The 24,695-nt window shown below is 43.4% G+C and overlaps 1 protein-coding gene across 1 annotated transcript in view; it reads right to left on the bottom strand.

Moving 5' to 3' along the window:
- The window catches only part of tenm1 (teneurin transmembrane protein 1), a 165,317-nt gene extending 143,313 nt beyond the window's left edge, over positions 1-22,004 (bottom strand). The window contains exons 1-2 of the mRNA XM_061079393.1: positions 21,788-22,004; positions 18,235-18,552 (exon numbers count right to left, since the gene is read on the bottom strand). Coding sequence (XP_060935376.1) covers positions 18,235-18,552; positions 21,788-22,004 — 535 coding nt within the window. The remainder of the gene's footprint in view (positions 1-18,234; positions 18,553-21,787) is intronic.
- Between the last annotated feature and the right edge of the window lie 2,691 nt (positions 22,005-24,695).

The following is a 24,695-nucleotide window of genomic DNA, read 5'->3' on the forward strand; positions in this document are numbered from 1 at the left end:
TATGCCTTATAATGGAAATGCATTGTACCAGTGAGGCACTAACACACATGTATGGAAAGCCACAACCATATGAATGCACACAAGCATAGGAGAGAATGTGGAATGAGTAGACAACCTTGTCTGCCTCCCGTTTCAAACCTATACATGAATATATCATTTGCTGTCCACTGAGGACCACATTCATGAAAGCAGCCATGCTAGGCTACTTTAATGTGAAATGACAGGCTTCTAGGCAGCTCTTAGAAGCCTAACAAGCCTGAATAGTCGCTATTTCCAGAAGAGAGTGTAATGCTAGCAGAATGGTAGCTTTACTAGATATATATAGTTCATTAAGACACACACAACCCTGAACAACCCCCCACCCTGTGTTTCCCCCACCTCTCATCCGGTTACACAAACAAAACTTGTAGGGAAAAAAAGCTTTTTTATTCCTCCTGCTGAAGCTTTGTATTCACCAAGGAAAATGATTAGTTGTGTTACATTACCATCCTTACTGGGAAGGTATTTTTGGATAACACATGAAGTAATTGGACATAATAGTTCAATCAAATCAATGTGAACAAAAGGCTTTTTACTTTCTCAGTGCAATAGTGACCAGTATTGTTTTATAATGTGTGATTTGTGCGCTGTCTTGTAATTAAAAGAAGTGTTATTCTGACCACTCAGTCTCTGGTGTTAAAATCTTTACACAGTGCAGCTTAACTTGTGTTTGAAAATAAAGAAAAAACATAATATTTCACTTTAAACAAGGTATATTCTCATTGAACACTCAACAGAGATCAACTGCAGTTAAAAACTATATGAATTATGTCTATGACTTGCTCAAACTTTCTATATATTAAATATAAAGTCTGCTTTCAAGATGTGTAACTCTTATTTAAAAAACACAGTTAAACTGCATTGTATATCTGTGTATGTATATATACTGTAGTCTATTTCTACTCACACATGTCTTCAGTTATTCTAAACTCATCTATAAACTGTTTAAATCCTGGTGTGCAATATTAACAAACACTATTTCACAATAATAAGTGAATGCCTTCATTTTTATTCATTATGTTAATTATAAACCCCAACTCTAGTCTGCAAAGCATTTTTACATAATCACCATCCATCCATCCACTTTTGGAAACACTACTTAGCTGATGTGTCCACCTCTTACAAACATGAATTACTCTCCAAGAATGTGCTGTCGGACATTAATTATTTACATGAAGAATATCATCGTGTTTTCACTGCTGATGTGGACGTTGTTCTGTTTAATTACAATCGAGGTCTTTTCCAAGAAGCAGCTTTATGTGGGTCAAGAAAATAAATTCTATGTCTCTATGATTTAATTGAGTAAAAGCTGGAACCATGCACAGCAAAACTCAAACTAGCCTGTTCTGGGGTTGACTCACCTGATTTAATAGCGTCATGCACAAATAAATGCTTAGTATTGCTGGTTTATATGACTGTTAAAAATCTAAATAGTGAAACTACAGTGCACTCTATTGTTGCTTTATGAAAACATATAGATGCTGATCGTGTCAGCTATAAATCACACTTGTGTGCATCCTATAGAGAGCTCTACAGTGGAAGCACTTCCTATTGCATGTGTATTCCTTTTACTTCACCAAGTAACAGTTATTCATGTTGTATAAACATAGAGAGGTAAAGTGAAATTACCTATGAATTACTAATGTTAATGGTGCTCGTAGAATATGAATATCCTACTAGACACTTCTTGGCAGGAGCAGGGTTGCAAAATTAAACAAAGTAGCTTATAATTTTTTAACATCATCCCAATCATAAACACTGGTTGTATTACTAACACAATATCTGAAGTACAGTTTTATTGTACAAATAGACTTTCATTAAAGTTCAAAAATGGAAATATTATACTTTTTTACACCTGCATTTTTCTGGCATGGCACAAATCTAATAACAGACGTAATATTTATAATATTTGTTCCTCTTGTCACCAATTAGTGAATCAATTTAAGTTCTTACCAATGTGTAAAACCTGTGTGATGTCTGAGCAGATCTAATTCATTGAACACCTATTTAACTAAATTCAATTCATAGTAACAACATATTTAGTCCAAGGCGGAGCCGGAGCTGTCTTGGCTGTACCATGTTCCTGACATGCTTCACTGGTGAACACTACCAAGCGACACATTGGCTGAACAGCTAACATAAATTTTTAGGGTATATAACAGCAGTAAGATTTAAATAATTGAGACACTAAAGCTTTTTGTTAATGCTTGATTTGGCTGAACTTCAGATGGCCTTTATGTCATGGACGCCCAGCACTTTAATTCTCACTGTTATTAAATACCTAAAGACAGCCAATGCAGAATCTCCCAGTCTATACCATGTGAAATAAAGAAGTTTATCTCTTTTCAATGAGTTACTATGTTCTGAGGAAACTTTATATGTGTAAAGTATTTCCCTGCTATGGAGAAAACATTATCTCCCAGGAGTTGAGCCAACATCATCCCCATCACCGACCCACACCTCGTATCCTCCTATGACTGCACTTCTTTCTTTGAAGAAAGGTTTGCACTACACAAGCTTTTCCCTGGGCAGTATCCTTTACAGCTGCGGTTTTTATATCTTGTAAGTCAATTTTTGCACAGGGTGATGCCTCTTTTCAAATTTACAATGGACATGTTCCCCTACCTTCTACTTTCTGTCCTTGTTAACTCCTAACCAATGACCTGGGGAGGGAGCAGAGAAGCTTTGTGCTTCTCCCTGGTATAACCTCACCCTACAGGGGCTGTCCCATGCGCCAGATGGAGTTGCTAACAGGACTGGGATCCCACACTGGCTTCCCACCCGCAAACACTGCCAATTATGTTTGATGGTGTGGTCAGCCGAGCCAGAAGCACATACACTGTGCCTGAACGAGCGAGAGCTTTATCCCTCATGTGCCACTTTCTCCTTCTCCAGTGTTGCACCTTAACTGACTGACTATTGATTTCTGCAGGCGACGCCATTCAAATTCAGATTTTTTTATATTACAGGGTCAAAGTTGGCTGCTCAGCAATAGTCACAGGAGGAAATGTGACCTATAAACACAGTTCGAGGTAGATGTTTACAACCAGGAAACAGCAGGAATGTTTTTGACCATTAGAAAAGGTCGAGCAAAACCTCTTGCATCAGATTATTAAACTGCCACACAGTATAAAGTAGTAATGATAGTTATACTGCTTTACCTGCTGCGTGCTGAGAGATTGCCACAGCACCTTCCATTCAGGCTCAATAGGTTCCAATCTCACCTTTAACTACGAGAAAAGTCTTGATTGGGTGTCACAAGGGTTCCATCGTATTACATTTTTTGGCACTACATGAACCTCTCCTGTTTACAGCCACACGAGTGTGTTCGCTGTTTTGGTGTATTGACTGTGAAAACGAATTTCCTCTCTGAGGATAATAAAGTACCGGTCCACTTTAGTGAGGTGCAGACTTGTCAATATTATGGGCACAGATGTGTTTTCTCAATGTGGCCCACTGCAGCACTAGGGACTTGTCAATATCCCACAATGCACCTCTGACCTGTGTGCAACACTGCCTCACTCTTCTTTTCAACTTCCGATGGGCATTGATTTCCGAGCAGCATGTGTAAATGTGGCAATTGACAAAAAGTGAGGAGGGTTGTGCCTTTAAGTACAGAACAGGGGCTTTGAGTGTATACAAGAACATATAAGCGAATCGTTTTTCAGACGCAGCTAACTCAAAACCAGAGACACAAACAACAACATCCAGCAGGGAAGAAGAATAGTTGCTGTTATTATTGTTCTCCAGATCGGAAAGTACAAAGTGTAAGTGTGAAGAGTATAACACCATGGATGTATGATATCCAAGGTGCTATTCTAGGGTGAAAGTGTGTGTTTGTGTGTATAAGTGAGAGGAGGCAGTATCTAGGTCTGTGTGATGAATCTGTTTCAGTGGCAAGCAAGGTGCTGTGAGCAGCATGCCGTCTGTTAATTCACATTCACCGCGGGGGGTTAGAGTCCGTGGCTGATGATACTCGGAGGTGTTGAGAAATGGAAGGAGAGAGGAAAGGGAGAGGGCCTGGACAAATGAACCGAAGCCATGTGTGGGGATGATGGCTGATGTCTACTGTTCAAACAAAATCGACAGTATGAGTACGACTGCTACTCCATGGCCGTTTGCTTCAGAACCTGGTTCCCTTCGCGACTGCACCCCAATTGGACAATATCTATGAAGACCCTATCTAATATTGAATATGAAGACCCAAAAGTCTACAAATGTGCTAAACACTGCAGCATGGAGGAATCAGCGTGACAGCAGAAATGTTTAATCCCAATGTGCTCGTGTGTAAAAACCACTCTATGCTCGTATAAGTAAAATTAGCTGGAGCAGCAATCTCAGCTGGAGAGGTTTTGATCTCCGAGCCATCGTGTCTTCATTAAAGTATTAACCGATGATCGCAGCAGCACCAACCAGCCGTGTTTATTTCAGCAGCGATTATAGCCCGTGTTACATCCACGCAATCCTAACCTTCGCCTGCGATAAACCTTCCCACACGCCGTTGCCTCTCTCGTCCGTGCAACAGCCACTAGTGCATTAATCATATAGATCTCCTCCTCCTCCTTGTTTTCCCTCTCTGCCTCCGGCCAAAAAATAACCAGTGATTGTGCATCACCCTGCCCTGCATTCATTCCACTAATGTAGCATATGACTGCGGTTACACGTTTGATGCATGGCATGTCTCACCCACTCGCTCCCTCGCCTTCCCCCCCTGCCTGAGATATCAGGCCAAATCCATTCAACTAAGACAGGCCAGATGTAAATAGCTCTTGCATGAGCCCTCCCCACTCAAGATCACACCACAGGAAGAAAAAAAAAAGCAGCATTGCCCAGGGAGGGGAAGAAAAGGGTGTAGTTAGACACCAAGCACATTTATATTTAGTTGCTGTTCGGATGGCTTTGTGATGTGCAGGTAGAGTCCTGGTTTATAGTTGTCGCCACCCCTCCGGTCGCTGTCTTGTAAAGCAGAAGGAAAAAGATCCTGCTGCGTCACCCGCATCACATAAATCAGGCATGAAAGCATAATGGTGAGAATTTGACTGAGGGCAAACGGGGGCAAGGGCAGACATATGAGATATTACTCTTGCTCTTTCTTTCTCCCTCTGTTTCCTCCAGTCGGAGTGCTGACCCATCTCTGATGCTGACCCAAAAAAAAAGAAGACTAGACAGAGGAACCGCATCCACCCATTGTCGGCAGCATACCCCATTATCTCTCTCTGCCTCGCTCAGCAGCCACAAAAGGGGTCGCCTCGTGTATCCCCGAGGTGATCATCACTCAACACTTCACACACAGGCTGCACTCATTTCAGCTTGTTCCCAAATCAAGGATGTTCCCTATTCAGACGGGGCTGCAGTCGCTCGCTTTATTCCAACACAGAGAACAAAAAAAACAATAACGGATGAATGTACCGTGAATGCAACACCCGGTCCTCCAGGGAGGGAACAAGACCTTAAGAACTGGTGGAGCATATACACTCAGTCTGAGACCTAGAGATGTGTAGTACTGTGAATAGATCATAGTGCAGCCCGAGGTTACAGACGTATAAAAGGGGAACCAGCCACTGACACCTCTGTTACACCAGAATTAGCAGGTGTACGCATGTTTTCTAAATGTGGTTAAACCTGTTTAAAAAGGGCAATCGACTTCTTTCTCATAACCAGCAGAGAAGTAGGCTTTCCTGTTTTTTTATCCCAGTGCGTCATGTACCAACAACGCACTGTAAAACTGAGGCGCTCTCTCACCTCTCTTTCTCGCCAAATTAGCTCTTTCCCCCGGGTGTCATGTTTCCTTCACTGATGATCAGAGCTGGAGCAAATATCCTGCCTTTATCCACGCTGTGTGCAAAGATACAAGGCGTCGTCCAAACGGTGATTTTTTTTATATATATAAATCGTTATATCACACCCATTAACTCATGGAAAAAATTATATCGTGCAGTGTTAAGGAGCTGGTCTGGATAATGTTTAAAGCTCTGTACATAGTCATTATCTGTTTCTTTTGGGGGGAAAAGCAGCCAATGTAGAATATGAAATATAAGTCTGATTAGTCCTTCATCTAGGGAGTAGGACTAGCTCTACACAGCAAAAAAAAACCAATGATGATCCTTTATTCTGCAGATCCTTTACACTAACTATCCCTTTGACACGTAGCCTGAGCCTCAGTACTTTAGCCTGATGCTGTGGGCATTAAGTAAGGGCTGGATGATAAGGCAGAATCGTTTATTACCCAAAGATAAACATGTTCATATCAGTCGATATTGTCAATTTTCACGATAGGTGTCACATTATTAGTTCTTTTGAGTTTGAAGATGTGGGTGACATTTGTGGTTGCAAACTGATAAACAGCAAAACATTTAACAAATCTGAAGTTGATCAATAATGTGTTATACCTCTTCAGTGCATAAGCAGTACATCAATATATATCGAGCCTTGTTTTATATTGTTTTATTGCCCTACGTTAAGTGCATACCTTAGACAGGGTTTTAGATTTAAAACGAGTCAATTGAAATTCACAAGGACACCGACCAACGAGATAACATTAACATAACTAAACTAGCTAAAACTATTAACCAACTTACACTAACTTTTGATAATAAATCTGCAATAATTATTATTATTATTTGACTATCAAAAGAACTGTAACTAAGGGGCGATGGTTTCTACCTTGAGGTTGGAGCAAATGTGCATCCTTACTTCAACAAGCACAGGGTAACAGAAGGGCTATTATCAAGGCTACAGCCCATAAACTCAGGCCCCTCTGAGTGAAATTAAGTCCACTCATTCATGATCTACCTATCAATCACTAGCAGCAGATTTACTTATTTGAATAAGTTGTATTTTTCCTGCCTACCTTTCTTCTAAATGATTGCCTGTTATTTCTTTATTACAATTCTACTTGCAATCACAGTTCGCTTTGAGATAATCTACTGTTTCAATATATTCTGTGGAGTCAGCTAAAGCCGAAAATGTAACAGTAGGTCTAATGCAAAGGTTTGCCTGAGTGTGCTTTTTCTACATCTCGCTTTAAAAAGTGTCCTCCGTGTTGTATGCGAGTTGTCTGTGTGTGTGTGTGTGTGTGTGTGTGTGTGTGTGTGTGTGTATGTGTGTGTGTGTGTGTGTGTGTGTGTGTGTGTGTGTGTGTGTGTGTGTAGTGTTTGCCACAGCCAGCAGTGAATATTATCCGCCTTGGCCAGGCTCACTGCCTCGGCTGGTGTTGATCTAATTCAACTAGTACGCATACATTGGAAAAAACATCTGTTTGGACCAAAACACACATGCACACACATAAATACAACGTGCACGATCGCTTGGAAGCGCACGGAGACAGGCAAACACGGCATGATCATCCACACACACACGAACAGACTCACCCCACCCACCACACATGCGCGCACATAAACACTATCTGGAGATAACATTTTGAGCATCTGGTTGGACCAGCGCGAGCATATTGAGTTTTTGTGAAACACTGGCAAGAGCCCTGCATTGGCCACGAGGAGCCGGTCCACTGCAGCAGGATGACCGGGTGACCGAGCAGCAGTACCAAGCAATCATCTGCTCGCCTCACACACACACACACATCCACACACACACTTTTACACACACTATCTTTCAAGCTCAGATAATGCCATGTAACACCGCCCGTCTCCCGATCCACCCATAAACTGCTCATGCTTTAAGCGGCATTCTGAAGCATTTTAAGATGCTATTTATTTAACGGCGTGATTATCTATCTGATGTTGCGGCGATCTGTCTCCCAAAGTGACTGGGTGAGCTATTACCGGCCTCTCCTCTGGCACAGGTGGCAGCTGCTCAGAGGACAAGCACAAACACAAAGAAAGAAGAGGAAAAAAGATGCTTGTAATGTTTGTTTTTTGTTTTTTTCATAAATTGAAACCTTTGAGCACGAGGAGAAAGCGGTCAATCAAGCATGTGATGATAAGCACTGGTGGGCACACAAGTATCAACAAAACATCCTCGTCTTAAAATGAAAAGCTAAAAATAAACTCAGCCTGCGAGATGCGGCTTGGGATGAATCCATATATTGTAAATATGAAGGCGATGTCTTGTGCCTATCTGTCATGTCTCATCTTAACAAATGTACCTCTTCAGGGAGCGCCAGTTGAGCATTTAGCAAGTGCATACATCACATCAATGTCACTTTGACAAAAGCACCACATTTGTATGGCTGATGGCGTAGTTGCTGGCTTGTGTGTGTGTGTGTGTGTGCGTGTGTGTGTGCGTGTGTGTAATTGTGTGGGATGGTTGTGCATAAAAAGAGAGAGAGAAAGACAATGAGACAAACAAAGGGGGAAATAAACAGAGAGAGAGAGAGAGAGAGGAGAGTGAGAGAGGGGAGAGAGAGGAGAGAGAGGGGGGGGGCAGAGAGAGTTAAGCCAAGGCCTGCAGGAGTTTTCAGTTATTTACATATGCAGATTCTGGTCACCCCAGATCCCTGCCCTCATCAAGCGAAGCCAATTAAAACTCTCTTCATTTAATGTTTACCTTAATTAACTGTAACAATTAATGGCTTTCCAAAGTCCTATTGTGGCTTTTTTCAATTAAAAACTGCCGGTGACAAAGGTTGCAATCTAATACAATAAATCATACAAACAATTCTCCAGTGAGCACAACGAGTCCATCCCAGGGCAAAGGGAAAGAATGAAAGGCTCATGTTTCAATCATTTTTTTTTTTTGTAATTTTTTTTCAGATCTTTCAATCAACCAATGATTCAAAATTGATTTGTAAAGCTCTTATCCACAAATAGGGGACATTCTCTGACCTCAACTCTCAACTATTGTGAGAGATCCCTTTCCGAGGACACAAGTACAAAATATTTGTTTTTGTGTATCAGGGCACATGAACAAAATAACAAAATTTAACTTTTGTTTATAACATAAATTGAGAGGTGTGTAATAGTGGCTGTAGCCTCAAGAGGAGGAGCAGGTCGTACCATAACCAGAATGTTGGCTGTGTCGGCAGTGTATAAGTGTATGATAGAGAAAGTGCAGCACGTAGATGCATTGTACGAATGGGTGTGAATTGGTGAATAGAAAAAAACAGGTCTGTAAAGTGCTTTGATTGTGGTGGGTGGCGTGAGTCTGTGCATGTGTGTGTGGATGCTCAAGCCCTGTTGGTGTGTGCTTTGATTGTTCATCAAGACAAGGCAACGTGCCAAATACTGGTGGTACATGTGACCCGGCATAATGAATATCTAAGAAATCTATTTGTAATCATATTGATCGGCCGTGGCCGCAGTTTGCATTGTGCTGAAGCCTGCACATGCCTGAGCACTCGCATGTCTGTGTGTTCATGTATGTACACTCACCCGGGCAAAGTGTGTATGTGTGTGTGTGTGTATGTGTGTGTCCACCCGTTCGAGCAGCAGCACTCATACTGGTCAGCAGATTGTTGGGTGAGACCCAGTGGACCATTAGCCGTCCCTGGCTGCCAGGGCTGAGAGCTGATAATGACAGGTGGTGTACGCACCCTGGAGGTCTGACAGGCTCAGGGCAGCGTGCCATGTAACAACAGCCTTTACTACTGGCGCCGCGGCCGCGATGGCAGCCTTTAACGCTGGCACCGGTGCCACTATGGCAGAAGCGTCCCTGGCAGTACAGCGACGACGACAGTGGAGCGGCCATTACTACACGCGGTTAAACTAAAATGGCAGCGATTGGTAATTGCAGGGACACCAATACACTGTCATTACTATCACTGACATCGTCCTGGCAAATGCCTTCGAATCCAAACAGCCTGCCCAGCCACAGGTTCCATTCAGACACACTGAGCAGGTTATTGTTCAGAATATTGATGTGCTTACTTTTGTTTAACTTTCTCAATCAATTAGACGTTTTAGATCCCTATTCATAGAAACCAGCCTCTTTTCTCGGTGTTTGCACAGACACCTCAAGTACAATGAGGAAGAGGGAACGAAATGTAAAAAAAATATTTTATTCCCCCATGGCAACCATTTCATTGCCAATTCAACTGTGTTGTTGCTGCATTTTCTAGCATCGGCTCCACAAACACACACACACACACACACACACACACACACACACACACACACACACACACACACACACACACACACACACACACACATACAAATCAAGCACAATACAGCACAAGTGTGTGTGGGCATCTGAGTGTGTGTGTGTCCATACAGACACCTTTGTGTCCCCCGCCCCCTCTCAGCCTCTCTACCCGGGTGCAGAACACTCTGATTTTCACTAATCTCTCGGTACACTCTCTGGGCTATTGTTTCTTTCTGCTGTGAGCTTATTCATGTGCCACTCATCATGCTCTCTACTCATTTTAATACTCAAACAGCGCTGGAAGCTAAAAACTGTTTCTGAGCCCATTTATTCAACTGTTCATTATGAAAAACACAAAGCAGCTCACCTCTCACCTCCCCTGTTGTGCAGGTGAACGCTGAATTGTGCCGAATGTGACCGCTTATTAAAATGGCAAGAAATGGACGGTGATGGAAACATCACAGAGTTTATGTATACAGACAGCCTGCGAGCTGCCAGCGGACGGCAAGAGATGAAAGCTTCGGCTGATGTTCTGATTTGATGACTGTTGCCATGGCGGCGAGATGAGAATGGAGGAGGGGCAGTCACAGAAAGACAGAGAGACAGACAGAAAATGATCCTCCTCTCCCTCGTTTTTCTGACTCTGCCTCGAGCACACACACACACACACACACACACACACACACACACACACATACACACACACACACACACACACACACACACACATATGAACACACATCCCTAAGCCCCCCATCATCCTGCAGTTCAGACCAGTGGGTCTTCTTTTGGATCAGTGAGCTGTAAAGGTCCATCATTAGGACAACAGGGCGGGGTCCAACATTCTGACAGCTTGTCAAGAACAGAGGCCTGCATGGCTAACTATGTGATGAGACCGCTATTAGAGAAGAGGAAAGGCATACGAGCGATCTGTTGGTACAATAAAGCACCTGTTGGATTCACGGGATTTCTTCAGCCTCTACTTGACGGCTGAATGGGCATTTCAATGAAAACAGTTTCTGGCTCTAGCGGATGTGTTTATCGCGTTTCCTCTGGCCAGGCGCAGCACCAGGGTTAAGTTGATCATCTCTCACTCTGGTAAAATAGCCAGGGGAGTCCGTGTACCACTAGATCAACTCTACAACTTAAAGACCCTAAACGTTACAGCTCAGATGATCGATATGGCACTGAGCAATGTTCTTTACGAGCTAATAGACAAATCCATTCCTGCAAACCCCCCTGGGCCTCAGGAAGGCAAGAGGGGACTACGACTACATGGCTGTCTGCCTGGTGTTGCCACTTAGACCTCGGCTCGCACGCACATACAGACACGCCACGGAAGACAGACACAAGGATGCAGCCGGTGCGGATGAGAGGTTGTATTGGCACATCTGCGGATGTCTCTGTCTCTCAGGGTATCGTAGTTTTCCCGAGTCCACGACACCAGCGCTGCCAAAAAGGGATTTGTGTCTTCCAATATCAGGAGAGTAAAAAAAAAAGAACCCCACATAAAACCCATTTCATTCACATTGCTTAAATTCTTTTATCTGACACTTGTGGATAAGAGAGCTCACATGAAACAGTTGTGATTCCCCTCACTCGATAATTAAAGGTCCAGATTGCCCTAATAAATGTCAGAATTGCATCATAAAGGAGAGAAATCCCGAAAAATCGAATCCCCATCTGAAGTCTTACTCGGTGTAACACCTGTTGCTATTTCACCCGGTTCCATCAGTCTTTCTAATGGGGCTTCACACGTAGCTGTAACACATGTCGAGTCACTGCTGGCTAAAATTAAAACTAAAAGCTCAATCTCGTCTGGGTTTTCTGACGATTGGCTCTCCAATATCCTGTGCCGTGTCTTTACTTGCCAGTGAGCCTCTCCGTCTTCCCATCCTCCCTGCGCCCTCTCTCTTTGTCTTTCTTTCTGCTGCATGCTCGCTCATTAAACCATAAGGTCAGTGTTTCACTCCACTCTCCAGCCCTTTGTCTTTATGCCCTCGCTAACCTTCTGCAACACTTACTTGAACACAGCTTGGCCAAACTTGACTGCAAAACTTTGGCACATCATTATAAAAATAATGGAGCGTGTTTATAAAGGACATGAGGGGCCCTCTATGACATTGCCAGTCCCCCAGGCCCTCAAACAACCTAGTTTATGGCCGGCATGTAACATTTATGTTTAAGGTAACATTCATGCTTGTCTTATTTCAAGGTAAGGACAACAGCTAAACTGAGAAAAAATTATATTTTAAATGACTTTATTTGAAGGTCTAATAGCAGCAATCTATTTTGGGGGTAATATGGCTCATTTAGTGTTGGTAAGTATAAACCTGGCAGGCATCTACTCTGTTGCAGAGTAACTTTCACACTCATTCAAGGTGGAGAACATTCATTTAGCTTATCCTTCATTTACTGGACAAGCATATTAATAGGAGTGAAAATTACTGGGGACACGAAATGAAAAAAATAAAAGCTTGTCGGCACCTTTCGCTACACTGTCAAAAGAGCTCAACAGTGTGGTTCCAGGGTTACAAATTCCATCATTGACTGAATAGAGATTTTGATTATCAGCCATAATAATTTAACTTTCCAACTTTGTAAAAGCTATGATTCTGTGTAACAATATTATTATGCTCCTGTAGAGGCCACAGGTCTGTATGATATCAAGTGCGTTTAAAGAAAAACCTGGTTTATTGGCAATGTCGAGGAGAGGTACTCCACTTTGCAAAATCCTCAGGAGTAATAGCAACATCTCTGATTGGTGAAGGTGGCTGTTACCATGGAAATGTTCACCACAATCATGAAAATCATGTCGGCTGTGTTCCGATCGTTCAGTGTTACATTACGTTTACAACAGAACAACCAGTATATCTTTTTCTACCATGCTACCGTTTTTTAGAGATGAGGAAAAAGAGCCCAAAGGATTACTGCTACTACTACTACTACTACTACTACTTATATTACTAATACAACTACTGCCAGGAACTACAATATATTGTAACACTATATAAACAAAAAGTGTAATTCAGGGAGAGGCGCACTGGAAGTAATTAGAAAGGGATAATTCGCAATGGTTTAGGGGATACATAGTTCCCTCAATTTTTTTCACTATTGTTCTTTTTCCTTTTTTCCATTTTCTGCTATTTCTTTGCTCCGAATCAAATGTTTTATAGTCATGATTCATCTCATAGCTGGTTCCATCCTTTAAACTCTTTTAAGAAGGGTTGTCTGAAAAATCAGCAGAGAAAATAAATGGGAAATTTACTTCAAGAACCAGAGCCCATCATAGCAGGAAGTGTTGAATGCTGTTAGAATACAAATGTCAAATGAGGAAAGATGGATGGGAGAATTATTTCCTTATGTACAGCATATTTATTTATTTAGAAAAAATACTCTTTTTTTATTTAATTATTAATCATTCAGTCTGTTAAAAAGGGGCAAATGCATTTTATCATGTCCGAGCTATTTGTCTTCAGATTATCGTTCTGGCTTACTTAAATATATAAAGATAAGAAATAGCAACCAAATAAAGGCCAATATTGAGATACAGAGAAAACTTTTTGTCATTATATAAGTCATATTTTATGTATTTCTGTTTTATGCCTTTGTGTCCTGTCGTGTTTGCAGTACTAACGCAGCCAGTAGCTTTAACAGATGAGATGTAATGTGTCTTGATGTTGGGGGGGCTCACATTCATTCTGAAGCATGTTTTTCAGTGCTGCTGCTTTCATAAGGTTTGATTGTTAACATGGGGACTGTAAATGTTTGAGGCAATTTGAAAAACCCATTTTCTTAAAACCATTATCTCCAGTGTATGGCATAAATGGAGCACTTAAACCTTTCTAGTATATTGAAGGGGAGTTGTCAATTTTTTTTTTTTACAAAAATGATGGACGTCCCGCGGCCAATCAGAATCAAGTGCTTACTCAGGCCAGGGTAATTACACAGACATTAGCATTTTAGCACAGGATGTTATCTTCCATAATGAGAGCCTTTAGTTGCTGTTTGCATTCGCCTTAGAAGCCTCTGTCTGCTCCGAGGACGACGTATGAAAAGTGCAGTGATGTAAAACCAGGAGGCCTTCTGCTACATGCCGATGTGTCAATCCCAGAAGTGGAGGGGGAGAAAAAGATAAGAAAAGACAGACAATGGGCTAGAGTAAATCTGCCACTGATTAGACTAATGAAAAAGTGGTCAATTAATTAGCATCTCATTATAGCACAGTGTTGTAACCCAGATAATGCAGCTAATGTCGTTTTTTTATTATTATTGCACACTGCAGTAGTTCGGAGGCTGACACCAAATCTATCTGCTCTCTCTCTCTCTCTCTCTCTCTCTCTCCGCCTCTCTCTCTATCTATCTCTCTGTCGCTCTCTTCACTCATCCTCTTCTCTCTACATTTATTTCTCTGCTCCCACTAAAGTGATGAGCATCGTAGTGACAGTGAAGAGTTGAAGTCAACTTTTGCTTTTGACATTTTAGCGAGAAAAAATGTCCTCCTAGACCGCTGATACGCCCTGAATTTAATATAAAAATAAACAGCACACACACACACACAAACACATACACACACAAAACCCACTTGTGGACAACCGACAGAAACATCAAGACATGTAGTTTACAGACTGTTTCAGAGACTATAACATACATTCAAGGCACCAATCAAATGAATATCTCCACAATTTTCATAAGAAGGAATCCACAGACCTATCTGCTGTTTACCATGTGAATGGCAACCGGGATGAAGGAAACTATATCTCTCAGTTCTCATATTAGGCGCCTTGAGACAGCGATCTGAGGGCAACTGTTACAGTCCAACCAGTTTCTTTCATTACACGATAAGAAAGTGTAAACCGATACTTTTTGTAGGTGTTTTAAACAGAAAGACTTTCATCCCAAAGATCTTGAGAATTTGCAGAATCTGTTCATAGCTTGCCTAAACGTATCCTCACCCTTCACCTAAACCTAACCTTGGCCTATCTTTAAATTCAATAATTTACGTCATGGGGACCTGCTTTTTGTCAGGAAGACAAGCCCAATAATGTGACTGTCTAAACAGAATAAGGTCTCCATAACATAAGTAATACCACACACACACACACACACACACACAAACACACACACACACACACACACTTCTTAAGTTGGGCTCAGCGGTTTCAAACGTATGTGTATGTATATTCCTCTGCCTTATACTCCAGTTCATGGGCAAAGTACCTTTGGTCTGCGGGTGTTTTTAATGGTGTAGTTGGCTCGGTTTCAATTAGGGGGAATCTCACTGACAATAATGTGCTTTCAGCTTGGGAAAGGCCCTTTCTCGTTTAATTAGGAAAAAGCCCTCATGCATAGAGCTCGGTTCAAGTTTGCTGTGGAAAGATGTAACTTGCATGGACAGAGCCCTGCCCTCACCCTCTTCCAACACCTTTGGGATTGGAACTGAATATTCAGAATTTTATCACCCACCTTTATTGCCTCACTTATGCTTGTTGGGTTGAATGAGAACAAATCAAACCTGAAGGCTCTAAAATCTTAGGGAAAGCCTCCCCAGATCCACGCTAATGATTTGGATAATGAGTTGCAGGGCGGGTGACATAGTTACTGTAACAAACACTTATAGCTGTCCATATATTGTTGGCAACATCATGTATGGGTGTGTGTGTGTGTGTGTGAGTGTGTACGTGTGTGTAAACTCTAGCTGAACTGCACTTTTCCTTTCTAGTGCCAATCTCCTCTGTTCTACCGGTGCTCTGTCGTCAAATCGGGGTGTTGATGCTTCCCTGCGTTTGTCAGCAGGTCTGACTGGTGCTCGAGGATGCCCGCAGCCTTCCTCAAGGGAGGTGTCACAGTTGGACATGCACCCCCCACCACCCTATCACAAGCACACACACACAAACATGCACACGGGTGGGGGGGGTAAACAACACACATCTTCAGAAACGTGCCTTCACACACGAGCTGAACCGCTTTCTACTTTACTCTTTCTCAATCTGTCGCTCTCCTTTTTTATTTTTCTCACACACACACACGCACGCACGCAGTACACAAGAATGCGCACACACACAAACAGAGTGACTAAATTGACTTGTCAGCTTCAATCAGACTGGGAACAAAAGGACTCCTGCCAGTTTCAAGCTGACATCATTAATGGGTTTGGGAGGGGGCGAGCTCTGAAGACAAAGGGAGAGCAAGGTCGGGCCGACTTAAAATGCACTTTCATTTTGGCAGGGACACCAGCTTTTTGATATCAGCCCCTTTATGCCAACGTCTTTTTTTGCGAGTGCCTCTAACTTTCATTATCGGTGGGAACAGAGGGGCACGCAAGACTTTGTTGTGCTGATGGGGAGATGTGTGACATTCATAATGTATTTCCTATTAGGGGATGGCACGCATGGACACACCTGGCCACGTGTCAGAGGGAGATGGACAGGAAGTGGATGAGAATAAATGAACGGGTGTCAGAGAAGGGGAGAGAAAGATCAACTAAAGGATGCAATGCGAGAAGAAAGAGACAAAAGGGGCTGAAAGTGGGAGCAAAAGGAAGAGTGTGCTCCAGAGGCTCTGGAGGTGTCATGGTTTGAAGAGCCAGAGATCATACTGTGCAGCGCTTCATATACATATGGAATCCACACATAAACCAGCGCTCTGGGTGCATTGTACCAGTGAAGCCAAATGCTTTGAACATTCAAATCCGCTCCTCTCACTCCTGTGGCGTCATCCATACTCATTCGCTTCTGTTTCCTCTTGTGCATCTGCTTCCCCCAGCTTTCCTCCTGACCCTGGATAAAGATGGACTCCCTCATCTCAAATGGTAATAACTTTGGTCCATATGCACGCAGCCATCACAAATTGATTACTGTGTAATGCTGCGAGTGCTCCCCACTTCCCCTCGCTCTCACTCTCCTCCTCCGCCCTGTGATGAGGCACAGGGCTGACTCCGTGTCCAATCTGGCTGTCATTAAACAGCACCCCTAGGTGTGTCCCAGTAACAGGCACATCCCAAACCCTTCTTCCCATGATCCCTGTCTACCCCTGTCTAAGTCCTCTGCTTTTCTCACCAACTTGTCTAACACTCACTCCGAATCAGCTTCTCCTTCACCTGTTTTACCCTGAACCACTCATTCCCTTTTATCCTCATTCTAATTATACCATTACATTACCATTTCTATTCTCTCATTAGCATTTCTTGCTCTCCCTCTCTCTTATTATTCTCCTCTCTAATTCTCTTTTTTGCCCATCTCTCTCTCTCTCTCTCTCTCTCTCTCTCTCTCTCTCTCTCTCTCTCTCTCTCTCTCTCTCTCTCTGTGTGAATACGTTCCACTTTCTTTTTGCGGCACATAAACAGACAGTGCCCTTGGGGATGGGTTGGAGAGCTCTGTCTTTGTTTGTGTGCACCTCTAACTAACTCTCCATCTGCAGGGAGCCCAGCCAAGCCCAGCAGTGCAAGACAGATAGCTGGCACCATCCCAGACTCTTCTCTAGTTGGCCCCCATATCTTCACCTCCGCCTCTCAACTTCTCCTTCCTTCCAGGGTATAGTCTTCCCACAGAGTCTGTTGTCAGCTGCCCTCAGGCAGCCAGTCAGGTACCGTAGATGTCTGACCCCTACAATTCCTTCCCCTCCAAGCCATTCAACTAAAATCTGCCTCAGCCCCTCGATGGATATTCAATCCCCTTTCCCGTTCGTCACTGAACTTTTCCTCACACTCCATCCTCAGCTAAACCCAGTTTCACCTCCGCTACGAGCTAACTTCATAGACTAAATAACCAATAGCACATTTTCTGTATTTAGTCACATCAAAGAGCTTTCAAAGAGAGAAGAAGTTAAGCATTAGCTTTAGTTTAAGATCTGAGAGCTTCAATCATGTAATGGCCCAAGGCTGTAACTTAAGCCTCGAAACAAGTTAATGTGAAATGTTGTTTTTTCTTTGCATTCATTGGTGGGAATGTTCTTCTCTTTATACTATGAGACTATGAGGATATAATGAGGAATACATTAAAGGAGAAAAGTGGTGCACCATGTTAAAATGCACAAAAAAGATTCATCAAAGGTGGTCTACATTATCTGCTAAACTAAACTTGTATCTCCCATACGGCCTTTTGCACAGTGATGGACAATCCCCTTGTAGAGTGATAAGAGACGGTTTGCACTCACCGTTGTCAGGCTCGGACTTCCTGTCGTGCTCGGTGTCAGTGAGAGACAGGGCGGAGTTGGCGCGGCTCGTCAGGCAGGAGCTCTGCTCGGACTTGAGGCCGTGCATCCACATGTGCTGCAGGCCGTGAGCGGGAGACGGGTCCACCTCGGGCTCCGTGTCCACGTCCGAGCTCACACCCAGGGAGTAGGCCCGGCTGTGGACGTGAGCGACCGGCCCGGTGCACAGTGCCTCCTCCTCCTCCTCCTGGTGCTGCTGCTGCTGCGGGTGAACGTGGTAGTCGGGGCTCCTCATCTGCCCAGCCTTGCAGAAGTCTAAATCTACAGGAGGAGACAGAGGCATGCAGATTAAAATCATATAGACTTAGAGCTGCAAAGCCTCTAAAGCCGGTGTGGGTATTTATTTGCCTAAGCAATTAATCTGACCAGGTGTTTGTTTGAGAGAGGCTCTCACAAGCCAAACACTGGGCACCTCCCAAGTTATGTCAAGAGATAGGCTGTTATTTGAGCAACATTTATTAAAATTTTCGCAGCAGACGTGCAAATCAAAATGTCACTCTTGATTTTTCTTAACCATTTGCAGTGAAGCTATATCCTGTTCAAGCTTCCTGATGTGTGTTATTGAGCTCAAGATGTATTGAACTGCTGCTCAAACAGAGCACTGATCTCATCTATATTCTCTTTGGTGGGGTGCAGAGATCAGATAAAGATCAAACCTTATTAATATTGACTCAGACTGAGAGAAAGATTGAGCCTCACATGCTTTCAGGTATAAGAACACCCCCCAATCCTGAGCATTAACCTGCTATCTGAGAACACCAGATATACTGTCTCAGTCCTCTGGTTACACTTCAATTCTATTCAATTCAATTGAGCTCTAGTTCTTTTTTTCCTGCAGAGGCAGTTAAGTAAATTTTCTTCCTTGCCACACAAGTTTTCTGTTTGGACCGTATGAGTGGAGGTGATGGAACTGATGTAATTTAAAAGAACTAAAGGTATAAATCAAAATCTATAGTGAAACCACAGTAGCCAGGTACCATAAAAGACTCCAGTGAATGCTGAGGAGGGAGACAAAGACTTCCTACCCTTCTCACTTAGTGCAGTTAATATTTCTGTTGGGTCAGGTCATCCGCACACGGACCGCAGTGTTTCAATAAAAGCCACAGTCCTGTTGACCACTCCATTGACCAGCCACGTGTCCTGCTGTGTTCTGATGGGGTCAAGACCAACAGTGGCTCACACACTGTTCTGCCAGAATTAAACCGGCACAAGATTGCTCACCACTACACGCTCTTGTGTTTAGCTCAAATTGGCTGCAGAAGGGCAATTCAGGAACACACAGGCCATTTCCTCGTGGCAACAAACATGGACGGGCTGTAAAACTGGAAGGAGCCGCCCTGAAAATGTGGTTTTGAAACACATTTATAACACCAGAAGAGATTTAAGTAGACGATTAGAGGGGAAATCAATTTTTTGGAATAACTTCCCATTTCCTGCCATTACGGTTTGTCGCTCCCGACTCACTTCAGCAAAAGATCTACAATTTACATATTCAACTCTGCTATAATACAAAGCCTTTCTGAATATCTGCCAAAGCAATCCGGGTTGTAATTTCACTGTAATGCAGTCTTGGATGTAATGTAAGAAAAACACATCTAAATTCTGTTTACCCAAGGGTGTAATTACCACTGGTGAGTGGGGGGGGGACAGGGTTCCCTCAACGAGGCTCAACTACCAACCAGGCCTGAGGGTCCCAGACTGACAGGGGCCCTGAAAACGGGCCAAATGGTTTGTGCTAAATTAGCTGTATATTGTTGGCAAAAATGCAACAGCAAAGCACAATATCCACAAATGAAGACAAAGCTATGGACCTTAGGTTTAGGGTTGTAGTCTTTTCTAATATTAATGTAGTAAGTATTGAAAAGCATTTCAGATTGTTATCCCTGTGTTTTGTATGTCAGGCAATTTACACTGATATTCTCCCTTTATTTTCATTATTTTGGGAAACATGCCACCAAGTTGTATCCTATCTTCTAAGCTGATATAAACAAAATTCACAAAGTTGGATTTTTTTCCTCAAAATTGTATATATATAAAAAAAATTATATAATTTCAATTCATACCATATTTACACAGGAGATTATAAGATTCTGTAAATGCTTGGGAACATTTAAATGTCTGTGTACTGTAAATGATTTCATTTCTGGCTTTGTTAACAAAATGTTGAATTAATTAATCTGAGTTAATTAGCGGGAAATCACAAACTAATGAGCTGTGGATCCAGCTGACTAACTGTCCATTTATCAATTGTATCTTTGTAATTGAAGGAGACTTAGGGACGGGGCAATGAAAAGGATCATGTGGGATTAAATGGACAGAGAATAATTTGTATGTAAGGGAAAATAAACAGGGAAAAGAGAAGAGAAAGGAAAAAAGGATGGGAGGAGGTGGCACGACACCGAGTTTAAAAGATGAAGGAAAATATGAAGAAGGCGGGTGGGGAATTAGAGCTGAAATGAATTGGCTGATCTTTGTCAGGAACACTGTAATCCATTAAAAATGTCACTGGAGGCTGTGTCCCCCCTTAACAGTTGGTTACTTAGGTAGGGTACACTATATATAGCTCCGTTGCCCAAAGATGAACAGATGTGCTTCGCAGAAGCGGCTGCCATTGACATTTCAAAGGCTGCTTTGGGGGGTCTCTTGCACCTTACCATATGACACTGATGGCAGGGGATGTTGTTTGTTATGAAAATAGAAAGGCTGAGTAACTGTCGAAAAATGCAAGTGCCCCTTGACGCTGTAATATTGTCCATCGGACATGATGATGACTAATGGACATCGACGGGTTTCTACGTGGCGAACAATACGACAAAATCCATAGCAGGTGGCATTCAAACCATGAAATCCCCCGAGTGGCCTGCTTGTCAGGAGTCGTAACTGTTATGAATGGCTAATGTTGCTTGTTAGCATGGTGGGTAGGTCTTGCGGAGTAGTGGGAGGTTGGAGTAGTGGAAAGACTACCTATTGATCACTATGAACCCTGCACAGCAGTGCGCTCCTGAAGAGGTGCGGCTCCTCTCTTAACACCACACATGACCTGCATAAAGGCCATCCATCACGGCACACGCTACCCCATTTCTCCTCCTGTCACCAGCAGGGAAGAATTTTTCCGTGTGTGTGTGACATTGTGCATGTGTACATGTGCGTATGTCCACCTGTGTCTGTGTCTGCTAGTGTGTGGGCAATGAAGGGTTGTGTTCCACCCCAGGTAAGGCCAGGGAGGTTTGGGGCTGACCTACTTTAGCTGTGGGAGAGAAATATCACCTCTGTGGAGAAGAGGTAATTGGCTGCCTCCGACTGTCCTTCTGGCTCATTGTGGACTGCAATAGGTAATTCACATAGACCCTTTTAAGGCAGGTCTGTTTGTGTGCAGGTGTGTTTGTGTGTTGTTTTTCTTTTTGTGCCAGTGTCCATTTGCTTCCACGTACAGTTAATGTGCAATTGTGGCCACATGTTTAAAGGTAGATACATTGACCCCTGACAGGCGCTGTACCTGGCTGTGGTTGGCTGTAGTTGTTTTGTCTTTCTCGGTGTGAACCCAGGGTGAGGCGCAGCTCGTGTGTGTAGTCGGGCAGGGTTTCACGTGAGGTGTAGGAGCGGTGGTGGGCGCGGCCGTCCTCGCTCTCGTCAGACGAGCTGGTGTAGGACATCTCCATTTCATGGCGCCCCTTAGGCAACGGCTGGTAGGGTTTACTGTCCATATCCTCCATGGCTTGAACGGCTCCACTTAGTCACTCAGCACAGCTACGGCACAGTGCACAGAGTCTGGAAGAGGGGGGCGAAAGATGGAGGAAGGATGGGGGACAGGTAGTGAGGTCAGCAGAGAGGAGAGCGGGATGGGGCCAGGGAGGAAAATGAAAGGAAGCAGGTGATTGGACAAACAGGGGAGAGGAGAGAAAATAACACGAGAAGTATTGTTATTGAGCACAGTGGACAAATATTGCAACATCTGTTCATCCCAATTACAGCAGGCATTCATAAACAGTATTTGGCTTCTTTCACCAGAGGTTGGTTCCAAATCAATACACTCAAGAAGGGGCTGTGATGGCGGCCATTATCTCTGCATGCGTTGTAAGAGAAATTGGCCAGAATCAAACACAGCTCTCTGTTCTGTCAGCTGTGCTTTGTTCTCTTCTACTACGAGAAGATTCATCTTTTTTTCACAGGCAACCACGGACGAGTTTGAGGATAAATCAACACATTCTTAGTCTGCCACTATCATTAAACACTGCGAGCCAGTAGATTCTGAAGTAATGATGAAACACTAAATGGCCTTTACTGTGTTATTGCCCTCGCAAATAGAGTAGCGATAAATCAGCTCAACTCATATTCTCTTGTTAGTCGCTCAACCACATCAAAACCTACTTTGATATGGTTTTACCACCATAACTAGTGATTGATGGAAGCGCCGATTAGAGCACAGAAGAAGTGATTAGAAAAGGCTTCATTCATATTAGTTTCAAAATGCCTGAGCCCGAGGCCTTTCCAGCCTATTTCCTGCAGATATAACGCTTCTAAATGGAGCTTGAGAGGGTCATTGCTCATAGAGACAAAGTGCTACGGTATTGACCTCTTCAGGGAGTCCTGTAGTCCATATATCAAATCCATTAGACCATGCCTGCTCAATACCTCAGAGATCTGCAGCACAGGGTGATCACCACCAGTCTGAAACAAGTTTACAGCTGACCTTCCTACCAGTGCACTGATGCTTTTATTCCACCTGAAGAACTCCTTCCCCTGGCCTCACACTCACTCCTCAGTCCCAACATGCAGGCACACGCACGATGCAGTTTGCCTGGGCAGAGAGAGAGAGAGCGCCCGCTGACCCCTGACAGGAAACTGTCCAAAAATGGGCCAAGTCTCTCACACGTTCATCCCACACACACACTCACCCCCTGCAGACAATATCACAGCACAGATGATCTGTAAAAGCTGTGCACTTCCTCCTGTTCCTCCTTCCGTCTACATTTTGTCTTTTCTCATTAATAATAACACAAAATCAAAGAAACGTCTAAAAACCCATTTCGCGTCTAAATCTTTTAGCAATACTTTTGTATATTGACAGCCCCTAGGACATCCTATACCCACACATACAAACCCCCACTCTTGTGGTTGCCTGCAATCACTATGCCTTTCATTTTGATTGTCAGGAGTTATTGCAAGGAATCAAAGCGCGCTATTATCTCAGCTGCCCTGTCAGAATGGGATTGACTGGTGTCACCTTCTCTCTGGTACGGCGAGGAGCGAGTGTACATTACCCTGCGAGCTCTGAGCTTGCTGCAGGCACTGACTGCTGCCTGTCTCTACAGAGGCTCTCTGTCCCGTTTCATGTCTGTCACACGTTTACACGCGAGAATGAAAGAATGCGATCCTGCACACACGAGCACCATCTTGTTCGCTGTGTCGTGCACACACACCACACACACACAGACCGTCTAGTAAACGTTTTGCATGGTACAAATAGTCCTGCTTGTCCATTGACTCGTGCAAGGTGAAATCCTGGCTGGTTTTTCTTCACCTCCCTCCTGGTTAATCCCCTCCCCTCTGTTACTCCTCTTCCACCATCCCTCTCTTTTGTACCCCCACACCTCTGCACTACCTCCTCCTTCCCTCTCATCTGTACTCCTCCCCTACCTCGCATGTTCCACACCCTTTTTCTCATCCTCCGAGGTGCCTGCGTTTAGAGAAGTAAGCCTGCTAATTCTAGTCCGCAGTGGGGTGCCCATTAGGGGGTTTGATTCTTGGTTTTGATGTGAAAACCTGAGGTTTGTTTCCTAAAGCCAAGCTCACTTCAAACAAGACACATGGGCGTTCTACGGGACAAGAGAGCATGTGCCACCATGAGCACAACACCAGCGTAGATTTGCAGCTGAGGAATGACCAGCTTGTGGCGTAGAGGTCACCGCAGCCTCACTATGGATTACTATTTATAGAAAACACACAAGGACGGCCCTTAATTAGCATCATGGTCAAAAAAATGTTTTTAATAGCACCCAAATCTTTAAAAACTTCCCTTTAACACAGGGGAATACACGGTTCACTGAAGGATCCCTTAGTGAAGCTAAATAAGTGCTTAACTGATTTCATCACCATGACGCCACTAGTCCGACTAGTCTTCATCATGTTCATGCAAGAGCCAAGAATGTAAAATTCATACACTTGAATGATTAATGTATTCCAACCTACTGTAATAACCACAGTACTGGGCTAAACATGTGGAGCAAAAACTACGATTAAAAGATAAAGAAGGAAAATTGAGACATCTCGTGTGAGTTTGTTTGCACTAGAAATTAATTAACAGTGAGTAGCTGTGTGCAGGGACAATGTATGTATCTGTTATTGTGTGATTTTATTTCTAATTTAACTCTAATCTATAATTCATCAGTGTGTAATGAACTCTT

The sequence above is a fragment of the Limanda limanda genome, chromosome 10 (assembly GCF_963576545.1).
Source record: "Limanda limanda chromosome 10, fLimLim1.1, whole genome shotgun sequence".
Taxonomy (NCBI): domain Eukaryota; kingdom Metazoa; phylum Chordata; class Actinopteri; order Pleuronectiformes; family Pleuronectidae; genus Limanda; species Limanda limanda.